Source organism: Cucumis melo, chromosome 7 (assembly GCF_025177605.1).
Source record: "Cucumis melo cultivar AY chromosome 7, USDA_Cmelo_AY_1.0, whole genome shotgun sequence".
NCBI classification, from domain to species: Eukaryota; Viridiplantae; Streptophyta; class Magnoliopsida; order Cucurbitales; family Cucurbitaceae; genus Cucumis; species Cucumis melo.
In genome coordinates, this window is record NC_066863.1 from 17207930 (window position 1) to 17219920 (window position 11991).

At 33.9% G+C, this 11991-nt stretch overlaps 2 protein-coding genes and 1 pseudogene across 3 annotated transcripts; 2 read left to right on the top strand and 1 right to left on the bottom strand.

Moving 5' to 3' along the window:
- Window positions 1-244: 244 nt before the first annotated feature.
- LOC127150132 (uncharacterized) lies at window positions 245-722 on the top strand (annotated as a pseudogene).
- Window positions 723-9119: 8397 nt separating this feature from the next.
- LOC103501189 (uncharacterized) lies at window positions 9120-10903 on the top strand. 2 transcript variants are annotated; one of them, XM_008464705.3, is made up of 3 exons: window positions 9120-9762; window positions 9861-9945; window positions 10567-10903. In XM_008464705.3, the coding sequence occupies exons 1-3, from the start codon at window positions 9326-9328 to the stop codon at window positions 10612-10614; spliced, it is 570 nt and encodes a 189-aa protein (XP_008462927.2). In that variant the 5' UTR covers window positions 9120-9325; the 3' UTR covers window positions 10615-10903. The 2 variants fall into 2 exon arrangements, with proteins under 2 accessions (XP_008462927.2, XP_050942939.1); XM_051086982.1 differs by having other exon boundaries at window positions 9194-9762; window positions 9861-10903.
- Window positions 10891-11991, bottom strand: LOC103501190 (protein CHLORORESPIRATORY REDUCTION 7, chloroplastic). Its single transcript, XM_051086983.1, has 3 exons — window positions 11699-11991; window positions 11472-11611; window positions 10891-11334 (listed from the first exon to the last, which is right to left on the bottom strand). Exons 1-3 carry the CDS (start codon window positions 11832-11834, stop codon window positions 11065-11067), a joined length of 546 nt encoding a protein of 181 aa, XP_050942940.1. The 5' UTR covers window positions 11835-11991; the 3' UTR covers window positions 10891-11064.

Sequence of the window (11991 nt, forward strand, 5' to 3'; positions counted from 1 at the left end):
TATATTCTTGACCGAAGTAACGGCAACTAAATGCTAAGTAAATATAAGATATTTGTGAGGTAGCATTTGGTCAAGATTGTCTTGATTCAAAGGACGAGTAATCGGCTACCCCTCGGTAAAGGTTATTCTGAACCTTTGAAATATCGTTGCAAAACATAATAAATGGTATACTATTAAAAGTTTTGCTAAAAAGATTGGTTTATTTAGATTATAGTTTCTAAACAAAGTATGTTTGTTTTTCAGCATGAATAGCTCGATAGTTCAATTGTTAGCTTCCAAAAAACTTAACGGCGATAACTATGCAGCATGGAAATCAAATCTTAACACAATACTAGTGGTTAATGATTTAAGATTTGTCTTAACTGAGGAATGTCCTCAAACCCCTGCCTTAAATGCAAACCGAACTAGTCGGAAAGCATATGATTGATGGATAAAAGCAAATGAGAAAGCCCGTGTCTACATCCTTGCTAGCATGTCTGATGTTTAACAAAGAAACATAAATCCTTAGCCACGACTAAAGAGATAATGAATTCATTAAAAGGAATGTTTGGGCAATAGAATGGTCCCTAAGACACGAGGCAATTAAATACATTTACACTAAGCGAATGAAGGAGCGGACCTCTGTTAAAGAACATGTCCTCGACATGATGATGCACTTCAATATTGCTAAGGTAAATGATGGTGCCATCGATGCGGCTAATCATGTTAGCTTTATCTTAGAGTCTCTTCCGAAGAGCTTCATACCATTTCAAACAAATGCGTCGCTGAACAAGATAGAGTTTAACCTGACAACCCTTTTAAATAAGCTCTAACATTTCCAGAATCTTACCAAAGATAAGGGAAAAGAGGTAGAAGTAAATGTTGCTACTACAAAAAGAAAATTATCAAGAGGATCGTCCTCTAAATCTAAAGCTGGACCTTCAAAGCCCAATTGTAAGATAGAAAGGAAGGGAAACGGGAAGACTCCCAAACAGATAAAGGTTAAGAAGACTACAGAAAAAGGTAAGTGTTACCACTATGGTGAAAATGGGCATTGGTTGAGAAACTGCCCAAAATACCTTACTCAGAAAAAAAGCAGACAAAGAAGCACAGAGTAAATATGATTTACTTGTTCTTGAAACATGTTTAGTGGAAAATGAAAATTCTACCTGAATATTAGATTCAGGAGCCACTAATCATGTTTGTTTCTCATTTCAGGAAAATAGTTCTTGGAAAAGGCTTTCTGAGGGCGAGATCACTCTCAAAGTTGGAACTGGAGAAATGGCCTTAGCTAGAGTGGTGGAAGATTTTAAATTGTTTTTTAATGATAGATATATCATACTCAAGAAGGGTCTTGTATGCATCTCAAATGAAGAGAAATTTGATATTGTATGTTAGACAGAATATCTTTTGAAATTAATGAAGCGTTCATTTTCCGAAAAGGTATTTATGTTTGTTCTGCTATACTTGAAAACAACTTATATAAGTTAAGACCAACACGAGCAAAATTTATCTTAAATATTGAAATGTTTAGAACAGCTGAAACTCAGAATAAAAGACAAAAAGTTTCTTCCAATGCCTTCTTATGGCACTTAAGACTTGGTCACATAAATCTCAATAGGATTGAAAGATTGGTTAAAAGTGGACTTCTAAATCAGTTAGAAGATAACTCTTTACCTCCATGTGATTCTTGTCTTGAAGGAAAAATGACCAAAAGATCTTTTACTAGAAAAGATCTTAGAGCCAAAACACCTTTAAAGCTCGTACATTCGGACCTTTGTGGACCAATGAATGTCAAAGTTCGGGGAGGATATGAACATTTCATCAGTTTTATTGATGATTATTCAAGGTATGGTCATGTTTACCTAATTCAGAACAAGTCTGATTCTTTTGAAAAGTTCAAAGAATATAAGGCTGAAGTTGAAAATGAATTAGGTAAAACAATAAAGACACTTCGATCAGATCGAGGTGGAGAGTATATGGACTTGCAATTCCAAGACTATTTGATAGAACATGGAATCCAATCACAACTCTCTGCACCTAGTACGCCTCAGCAGAACGGTGTATCAGAAAGAAGAAACTGAACTTTGTTAGACACGGTTCGCTCTATGATGAGTTTTGCTCAGTTGCTGGATTCTTTTTTAGGATATGCTTTAGAAACAACTATCTATGTTTTAAACAACGTTCCCTCTAAAAGTGTTTTTGAAACACCTTATGAGCATTAGAAAGGGCGTAAAGGTAGTTTACGTCACTTTAGGATCTAGGGATGTCCAGCACACGTGTTGATGCAAAAGCCTAAAAACTTGGAACGTCGTTCAAAATTATGCCTATTTGTAGGTTATCCAAAAGAATCAAAAGGTGGTTTATTTTATGACCCTCAAGAAAATAAAGTATTTGTATCGACAAATGCTACGTTCTTAGAAGAAGACCACATAAGAAATCATCAAACTCGCAGTAAACTAGTATTAGAAGAAATTTCCAAGAATACTACAGATAGACCTAGTTCATCCACTAAAGTAGTTGATAAAACTAGGAATATTGGTCAAACACATCCTTCTCAAGAGTTGGGAGAGCCTCGTCTTAGTGGGAGGGTTGTACGACAGCCTGATCGCTATTTGAGTTTAAGTGAAGCTCAAATCATCATACCTGATGATGGAATAGAGGATCCATTGACCTATAAATAGTTAATGAATGATATGGACTGTGACCAATGGATCAAAGCCATGGACCTCGGAATGGAATCCATGTATTCCAATTCCGTCTGGACTCTAGTAGATCAACCAAATAATGTAAAACCTATTGGTTGTAAATGAATCTATAAGAGAAAACGAGACCAAGCTGGTAAAGTACAAACTTTCAAAGCTCGAGTAGTTGCAAAAGGTTATACACAAAAGGAGGGAATAGATTATGAAGAAACTTTCTCTCCCGTTGTCATGATAAAGTCGATTAGAATGCTCTTATCCATCGCCACTTTTTATGATTATGAAATTTGGCAGATAGATGTCAAGACAACCTTTTTGAATGGAAATCTTGAGGAGAGTATCTATATGGTCCAACCAGAGGGGTTTATACAAAAGGGTCAAGAACAAAAAGTTTGTAAGCTTCAAAAATCCATATATGGATTAAAACAAGCATCTAGATCCTGGAATATAAGATTTGATACTGCGATCAAATCTTATGGTTTTGAACAAAATGTTGATGAACATTGTGTTTACAAAAGGATCATCAATTCTACTGTAGCATTCTTAGTTCTGTATGTAGATGACATTCTACTCATTGGGAATGCTATAGGTCATCTAATTGATATTAAGAAATGGCTAGCTACACAATTCCAAATGAAAGATTTGGGAAACGCACAATACGTTCTTGATATCCAAATAGTTCGGAACCAAAAGAACAAAACACTAGCCATGTCTCAAACATCTTATATAGACAAAATGTTGTCAAGATATAAGATGCAGAATTCCAAAAAGGGTCTGTTGTCGTACAAATATAGAATTCATTTATCAAAAGAACAATGTCCAAAGACACCTTAAGAAGTTAAGGATATGAGTAACATTCCCTATGCTTCTACTGTTGGGAGGCTGATGTATGCAATGTTATGTACTAGACTTGACATTTGCTATTCAGTAGGGATAGTTAGTAGATATTAGCCCAATCCTAGACGTGATCATTGGACAGCCGTTAAGGATCTGATCCTTACTGGATACATTGACTCTGATTTTCAAACTTATAAAGATGCTAGAAAGTCTACATCAAGATCAGTTTTCACTCTAAATGGAGGAGCAGTAGTGTGTAGAAGCATAAAACAATCCTGTATTGCCGACTCCACTATGGAGGCTGAATATATAGCTTCTTGTGAAGCAGCAAATGAAGCAGTATGGCTTAAAAAGTTCTTAACAGATTTGGACATTGTTCCAAATATGCATTTGCCAAACACCTCATACTGTGACAACAGTGGTGCAGTTGTAAATTCACGAGAACCTAAAAGTCATAAACGTGAAAAGCACATTGAATGAAAGTACCATCTGATCAGAAAAATCATACATCGAGGAGATGTTACAGTAACAAAAATCTCCTCCAAGCAAAACATGACTGATCTGTTTACAAAAGCTCTCACGACTAAAGTGTTTGAGAGCCATCTACATGGTTTAGGTCTACGTGGTTTGTAAACTAGGACAAGTCGGAGACTTATTGGGATTATGCCCTAGTTTATATATGTTTATTGTACTCATATATATACTTTTCTTTCACTATAAAATTCTAACTTACTTAGAGTTCTAGTCCAAGTGGGAGTTTGTTGGAATTTATGTCCTAAAACTCGTATTTTGTTATTTGATTCAATACATTTTATTATTGAATGCTATAATCTTAAAACCAACAAACATTAAGGTCCCGAGGCTATTTTACTGAGTTTGTCAATACACTTGAACTTTATGTAGAGACATAAACATGGATTAAGTTCGAGTTAATAGCCCAAATAGTCTATAGTGTATGAATAAGGTTGGACACCTTATTCTGGAAAAACACTATGGATGCGGCCTGCTTCGTAGTTAGTACAAACGATGTAATCCTAAATCATTCATGTAGAGACATGGAAGTGGAGGAATCCTATGAAAATGGTTTGCATAAGACTGGAACCCCAAAATAGTCACTTTTAGTTGTAACACCGTAAACTATAAACTGGCTATTTCAATTATGATGACCTAGGTAACTTGATCTTAATCCTGAGCTAACTATGAACTTCTATTCATTCGGTAGTATCCTTAGATCTGCATAGGTGAGGGTAGCTCATCATCGCTGGCCCAGTAAGCCTCCCATTTCAGGGATAAGACCGAGTGAATAGCTAGGGACTTAGGGTGCAAGACGAAATTCACTCGTACTTATTTTTGGAATAGTAGATAGGTTGTTCCCTTAAGGACTGAATCCAAGTCTTGAACAAGGGGCCTCTCCTTCTCATTGGCCCGAGAAGGATTCATGTGTATAGGTTGAACCTTAAACCAATTGTTCAATAGTGGATCAGTGGGTTTTAAGGAGCAAGATGTAATCTCGAGGGTAAAACGGTATTTTGATCCAGCCAAGATTATGAACAATTTATGAAGGATCGACTTATTCATCATGGTTATATCAAGTGGACAGAAATATATCTATAGTGAGGGGAGTGCAACAAAGAGTCTTTAGTGGAATGAATTTTTAGTTAACGAATGTTGATTAAGCTTGGTCTAAAAGAGTTTAGCCAGTTAATCTCAAATCGTTCGAGCCCATGATCTATAGGTCCATTAGGTTCCCCTATTAGCTCATATGGATTTAACTAAGAACAAGTATGTTGAAGTAACTCGAATTGTTCGAATGAGGAAAAGAGAGAGAAACTGACAAATATATAAGATATAAGTCAGTAGATATAAATTTTAAGCTTTGAGTTTAAATATGATTTAAATAAATATGAATATAGATTCTTATTTAAAAGCTTGGAAAGTTTCGAAACGGTCAAAGTTGTAAAAGTCTACTTGTTGACTTTTAACTTTGAGAAACAAAACTTTGATCGTATTTATATTCAAATATGATTTGAATTTTAGAAAAATGAATGTGAATTCATACTCGGGAGGTTAGAATTAGTCAAGATGGATAAAATAGCAAAAGGTCAAAAAGTTAACTTTTGACTAAGAAAAGTCAAAGTTTGACTTTGACTTAATTGGTCAAATGACCAATTTGCCTCTTTGATTAATTACTTAATTAACTAAAAATTATTAGGCAATGTGTCAACTTATTGTGAATTCAAGCCACTAATTCCATTAAGAGTTAACGAATTAATTAGGTGTTGAGATTATATGAAATAATTTGCATGTAAATTTTATATATAAATTTCTCATTACAGAATGAGAAGAAGATGATGTTTTTTTTATATATAAAATCACCTAAACAATACACCTCCTTCCATCTCTCTAAATAGATTTACTTTACAAAAACGAGTCCCACAACTCTGTTCTTGGTCCTGAGATTAGTAGGTCAACATAGTGGTTGTCCTTGCTCGTGATTTGTAGGCAAAAAAGAAGCTTTGGATCGAAGAAGAAGTTGAGAACTATAAAAGGTAAATTCATCGTTTACCTTTTACACTCTTCGTTTAGGTCCCTCGCATAGCAATTGCATGTTAATTTCTAAATCGTTTAGATGCATATACAGTAAAGTTTGATCCTTTCTTCCGCTGCTGCATGCTCTTGGTGTTTTTTTCCATCAATCTGTCGCCCCCTGTTCAAGCTTAGATGAAGTCGCCCAAAACATAGTGTTCTTGTCCGCACAACGAATTTTGCGAGTCGTTTCTTTCGTTTCACGCCTCTTCCAACCAAGCCAATCCACACACCTGAGCCGTCTAAACCCTTTCGCATCGTACGTCCGAACCAAGCCGCTCGTTTGCGAGTCAAGGCGTCCTTGTCCACGCCGCATCCTTCGTCTCCAAGCCGTGAGTCGCATGCCCCTACTTCCTTCCATGTCATTTGAGTTTTGTTTGCCCCTCCTCTTCTAGCCGAGCTATCAAGCCTTTTCTATGTTTTTTCATTCTTTTTCCAGTTATTTTTTTTGTGAGTTTCAGTTTGATTTTTTATGGGTTTAAGATATATGCATCAAATTATAATTTTTTGCTCGAAAATATTTAAATTTGGTTGTAATGAGAGTTTTTCCTCGAAGATTTAATTGACTAATTTTATAAACTTAATATGTGAAATTTTTTGCATCAAGGTTAATTAATTTTAAACCTAATTTTGGGTAAGTTAATTTGTGAGAATTTTTGGATGCTAGCCATTGATAATTTTATTATTTAAAGCTATAGAAATTGTCATTACTGTTTAGGAACCGTTATTTTATTACTCGACCTTCGAACATAAAATTAAGAGTATGCATGTATTGTATACTTATGCATGGATGGTAAGCATATCGAGATGTATTTGTTAGGTGATGTTATATGATGATTGTGCATATTTTATGAATTACATGATTATGGACGGTTATGATTGATGTTTCATGTCATGTTTACAATGATTCTTACAAGCTTTTAGACTGTGGTGTGTTTTAACTTTGGCTCTGTACCTATACGTATGATGTCCCTCAAGATCACCACCTTATTCAGCTTCATGACTATGTGCATTTGATAGAACCACCAGTATATCTGTTTCCCTGTGTGGTTTGATGGGATCACATCACAACCCAATATGTTGTATGCATCTTTGAGATTATCAGATCGAGTGTTTGTACGAGATTATTAAATCATGTGTGTTCCACCGGGCATAGGATATTTTATGATGCTTCCTAATGGGAAGTTAACAGATCACCTAATGAGACCAATAGTGAGTCTCGTATTGGATATATTGTTTATACTTACATTTTTCTATATTTAATATTGCAGGCAAATATAGAGAAAATGGAAAGCTGGCAACAGAAAAGGGTCCGTGACATGTCATATGAGGATTCAGTTTTGCTTCCGCTTTTCATTATTTTTTTTTTAGTATTTTGATTTTAAACATTTAATTTGAATTTTTTATCGATTTCTTTTTTTTTCTTCAAAATTAGTTAGAACCAACTAAAGCTTGTTTCCATAGTATTTTTTTTTTTCAGATTTCGCCGAATTATGTTTGATGAACACTTGTTTGAGAATTATTTTAATAAATATTTGGTTTTCCTTTTTTCTAAAGAGTGTCGAAATTTGTTATTTAAATTTTAAGCTAATGACCTGAGCGTAGTATAAAAAGTTGAGTCGTTACATTATATCTTAGTTTTTAAAAAGTTAACGAATTGTTGTATCTTATCATATTCATGTTCGTGCTTTAAGAATAAAAGATATTTTAGAATCTACCCAAATAAAAAGAACATCGAGGACATAAAAAAAGGGTATTTTCAAAAATATAAAAAAACGTCAAAATATTTATACTCTATAGAACAATTCCAAAAACTAAAAAAGCCCAGGGGCCCACCGTGCAAAATACCAAAAATGTCTTGTCAACAACACGCGTGTAATATATTTGCGATCGTTTAGATTTGGTTATTGTTTGATACGCGATCGTTTAGATATGACTACAATTTATACGATATCGTTTAGATATGACTACAATTTATACGCGATCGTTTAGATATGACTACAATTTATCTCTTCAATTCTATCGTTTAATTTTGTTACACGATCGTTTAATTTGGTTACGTTTAAATTTGGGGACCCAAACCTAAATGATTTTGTTTTCAAAATTTGGTACACGCTTTTTTTAATTCTTTTGATACACAATCGTTTAAATTTCTTTACACGATCGTTTATTTTCTTTACACGATCGTTTGCATTTGGCTACTCCAATCCAAATAATTTTTTTTCAAGAGTCTTTATACACGATCTTTTATTTTTTTACATGATCGTTTATTTTTTTTAAAACGATCGTTTACATTTGGCTATTCCAATCTAGATGATTTTTTTTGTCAAGATTCTTTATACACAATCTTTTATTTTTTTTACACGATCGTTTACTTTTTTTTACATGATCGTTTACATTTGGCTACTCCACTCTAAATAATTATTTTTCAAGGTTTTTTGTACACTATCTTTTATTTTTTTTATACGATTGTTTACTTTTTTACATAATAGTTTACATTTTGCTACTTCAATCTAAATGCTTTTTTTTTCAAGATTCTTTATACATGATATTTTAGATTTTGCTATTTTTTGTACACGACGTAAAAAAAAGGAAAAAAAAAAAGACGATGGAAAGAAATCGCAGCGAAAAAAATTAAGAGGAAAAGTAGAAAGACGATGGATAAGCGAAGAAAAAAAAGAGAAAAAGAAGAAAACGACGGAAAGATTAAACAATGTAAACAAGGAATTAAAAAATAAGAAAGATGATGGAAAGAAATTGCAGAAAAAAGAAATAGAAAAGAAAAAAGACGTAATCGTAAGAGGAATACGATAAAAGAAATAGGAGAAGGAAGATAAATCGCGAGGAAAAAAAGAAAGATAGAAAGACAAACCTAAAATCTTTAAAAAATGACTAAGTTATGAGTTTTGACGAGACGTAAATAGTTAGATGTTTTATTACATTTATAGAAGTTTATCTAAAAAAACAAAAAGAAATGTTTAGCTCAAAATGAAATAGTAAAATGGCATCCATTTTAGGCCAAAACTCGAACGTTAGAAAGTATTTTTGTTTGTTTCACTTTTTCCAAATCTCCCAACGTTCACTATCCTCGCTCCTCAGACCTTACAAAGCAACGGCTCTCCTCTGTTTCCCATATTAAATAAATCTCAACCCAAACCCTATTCCAATTCCACCATTACTCTCTTCTTTTTCTTCCTCTTCCTCAAGCAAATCCTATTTCAATGGAGGTTCTCACCCGATCACACGTTCAACTTTCCGACTCTGATGACGCCCAAACGGCAGCGATCCTAATCCCAGAACTTGACAAAAAGTTGGAAATTTCAAATTCTGAGTGTAAAACTACAACTCCAGATGAGAAAACAGAAGAAAAACAGAGGGTTTTTGTTCCTGGAAAGGAATCCAAGGTGCCAAAAAGCCCTACAAAGCTGAATCTGGAGTGCAAAACTCCAACCCCGGATGAGAAAACGGATAAAAAAGAGAGGATTTTGGTTCCAAAAAATGGGTCAATGGATCGATCCAAGGTGCCGAAAAGCCCTGGAAAGGTGAATTTGGAGTGTAAAACTCCGACACAAAGGGTGAAAATAGGAGGCATTGAGTTTCCTAAAAATGGTACTCCTAATCGCCTCAAACTCCCCATCGCATTCAAATATCCGGAAAGGTACTCTTGCTTAAACTTAGACTCTGAACTTTTGGAGTTTTAATTAGAAAACAAAAGAAGATTGAATGAATGAGTTGATACGTTGTTGTTGTGTTTAGGTATAAAAGTCCCACTGATCTGATGATTTCTCCTATCAGCAAAGGCCTTCTTGCCAGAACAAGGAAAGGAGCTGTTCCTTCCAAGGTTTTTAAAACTCTTTCTTTCTTTCTTAACTCTTTATTAGTTACTATCTAAAATGAAATTATTGATCTAAAAAAATAAATGAATAATTAATTACACATTGACAATCCTTTGAGTTTTATTCAATTTTCAGATTTTGTGTTGAATGTATCCATGCCAATCTTGAGTTCCGTTTGGGAACTTTTTTATTTTTTCTTCTTCTTCTTTTTTTTTTTAATTTTTTTTTCAATTTTTGTAGTTTTTGAAAATTAATCATAAAAATACTTCGTCCACTAAATTTGTTGCTTTGTTAATAACTACTTTTTGTCCATGTCTAAATACAGCCTGAAAAGTGAAAACCAAGGAAAAAAATATCAAATTCATTTCCAAATACGGCCTGGAAACATAACTGAATATACTGAACGTAGATTACGAATAGTCTAATGGAATTTTTAAAATATCAAATTTAGTGTCTAGTGGAGTTGCAAAATTGAAAATATATAAAAGTTTGGACACTGATTTTGGGATTTTGAAAGGTCTGGGGTGTACATTTGGAAACTAAAATTGTAATTCAACCCATAAAAATACTCTTTTATGAATCTAGAAATCACCATTCTTTCAATTTTCTCTTTTTGTTGATGGCAGATGCATGAGTTGAGAAATTCAGAGATGAGCCTTCTATCCCAAAGCTGAACTCTAGGGATTCTATTCCTTTTCCTCTTCAAGAATTTTGCTCACTCAAATTGTGATGCAAAAATCTAGAAATCTTCTTCTTAGAAGAACATTCTATTTCCAGCCCCTTTTATCTCTTCTTTGCTTTGTTTAAGTGTTTCTTCCAATCTACTGTTGTGAATTACTATGTCATATAATATTGTGGGTTAGTTGGGTCATTTTTTCCCCCTCTCAAGTGCTTTGTGAACATCCATTTGTTTGTGTGTAACTATTATTCAAAATTACTATTCCAAATGGTTTGATAAAAATATATATCGACTCCTTTTTCCTCTTTCTATTAATATGAAAATTATGGAGATTGCGAATATGTTTGTTTAAGGCGCATCTTAAAACAGTTTAAGGACATATTCCCAAACAACAAAAACGACTCGAAAAGGAAAAACTAGCCAAATTTAAAGTTTGCCTGACGAGTCAGTCGAGACGAACTTGATACCACTGAATTGATCCCACGTCTCCATCAATTTCAAGTTCACAAACAGACTTGACTAAGAAAGAAACAGCTTCCTCGATGCATTGAAAGCGAGAGAGATCAGGCGGAAGGGAAGTTGGCCAATTCTCAAGCCAATCCTTCAAAATGGTTTCCAATTCTTGTTTGGAAACAAATTTCTCTTCTTCTCCAGGCTCTAATAGTACATATGTATCACTACTTTCATTTACCCTTCTTCTTCTACTTCCGTATACCTATCCAAAGTTTCACCCAAAAAGTAAAATTTCAAATACTAATTTTCAACCTTGTCATGTAAATAACTATCGAACTATCTTCACTACTTAAAGGTAACAAAACCAATATGCAGAAAAAAAAAAAGGAAAACAAAAACCTTGATTTGTTGTTGTTGGTGTTTGGAAGAAGCAGTGGGAAGACTGCAAAGACGAGATGAAGCACCCAAAAAGCACTTTGAAACATTTATTATTGATTCTCCCAATTTGTAATCTCGCTTTGCTGCTCTTGCTGTTTTAACTGTGCAACCAAAAAAATCAAAACACGATTGAGTAATATTATTTAAAAGAAAAAAAAACGAAAAAAAAAAGCGTTCTTTCTTCATACACGACCAATAGAGTTTAGAGTTGGCAGAAAGCATTGTTCCATTGAAGCTTTGGAGGTGTTTGTGAAGAGCTGTCTCCATTTGAGCCTTTTCGCTTGCTTTGTTTAGGGAAGAAGAAGCTGCAGAAAAAAAACTCATTCTTTGGTTGGGGATAATGTTTTTCTTTCCACTACTTGCCCGCCATATTTTCCCATATTTCCCATTTTACTCTTCTAATTTTAGTCCATACATGTCTATCTACTTTTGAGGGAAAAGAAAAGATTAAATTTTAGAAAAATGGTGGTGGATAGCATTT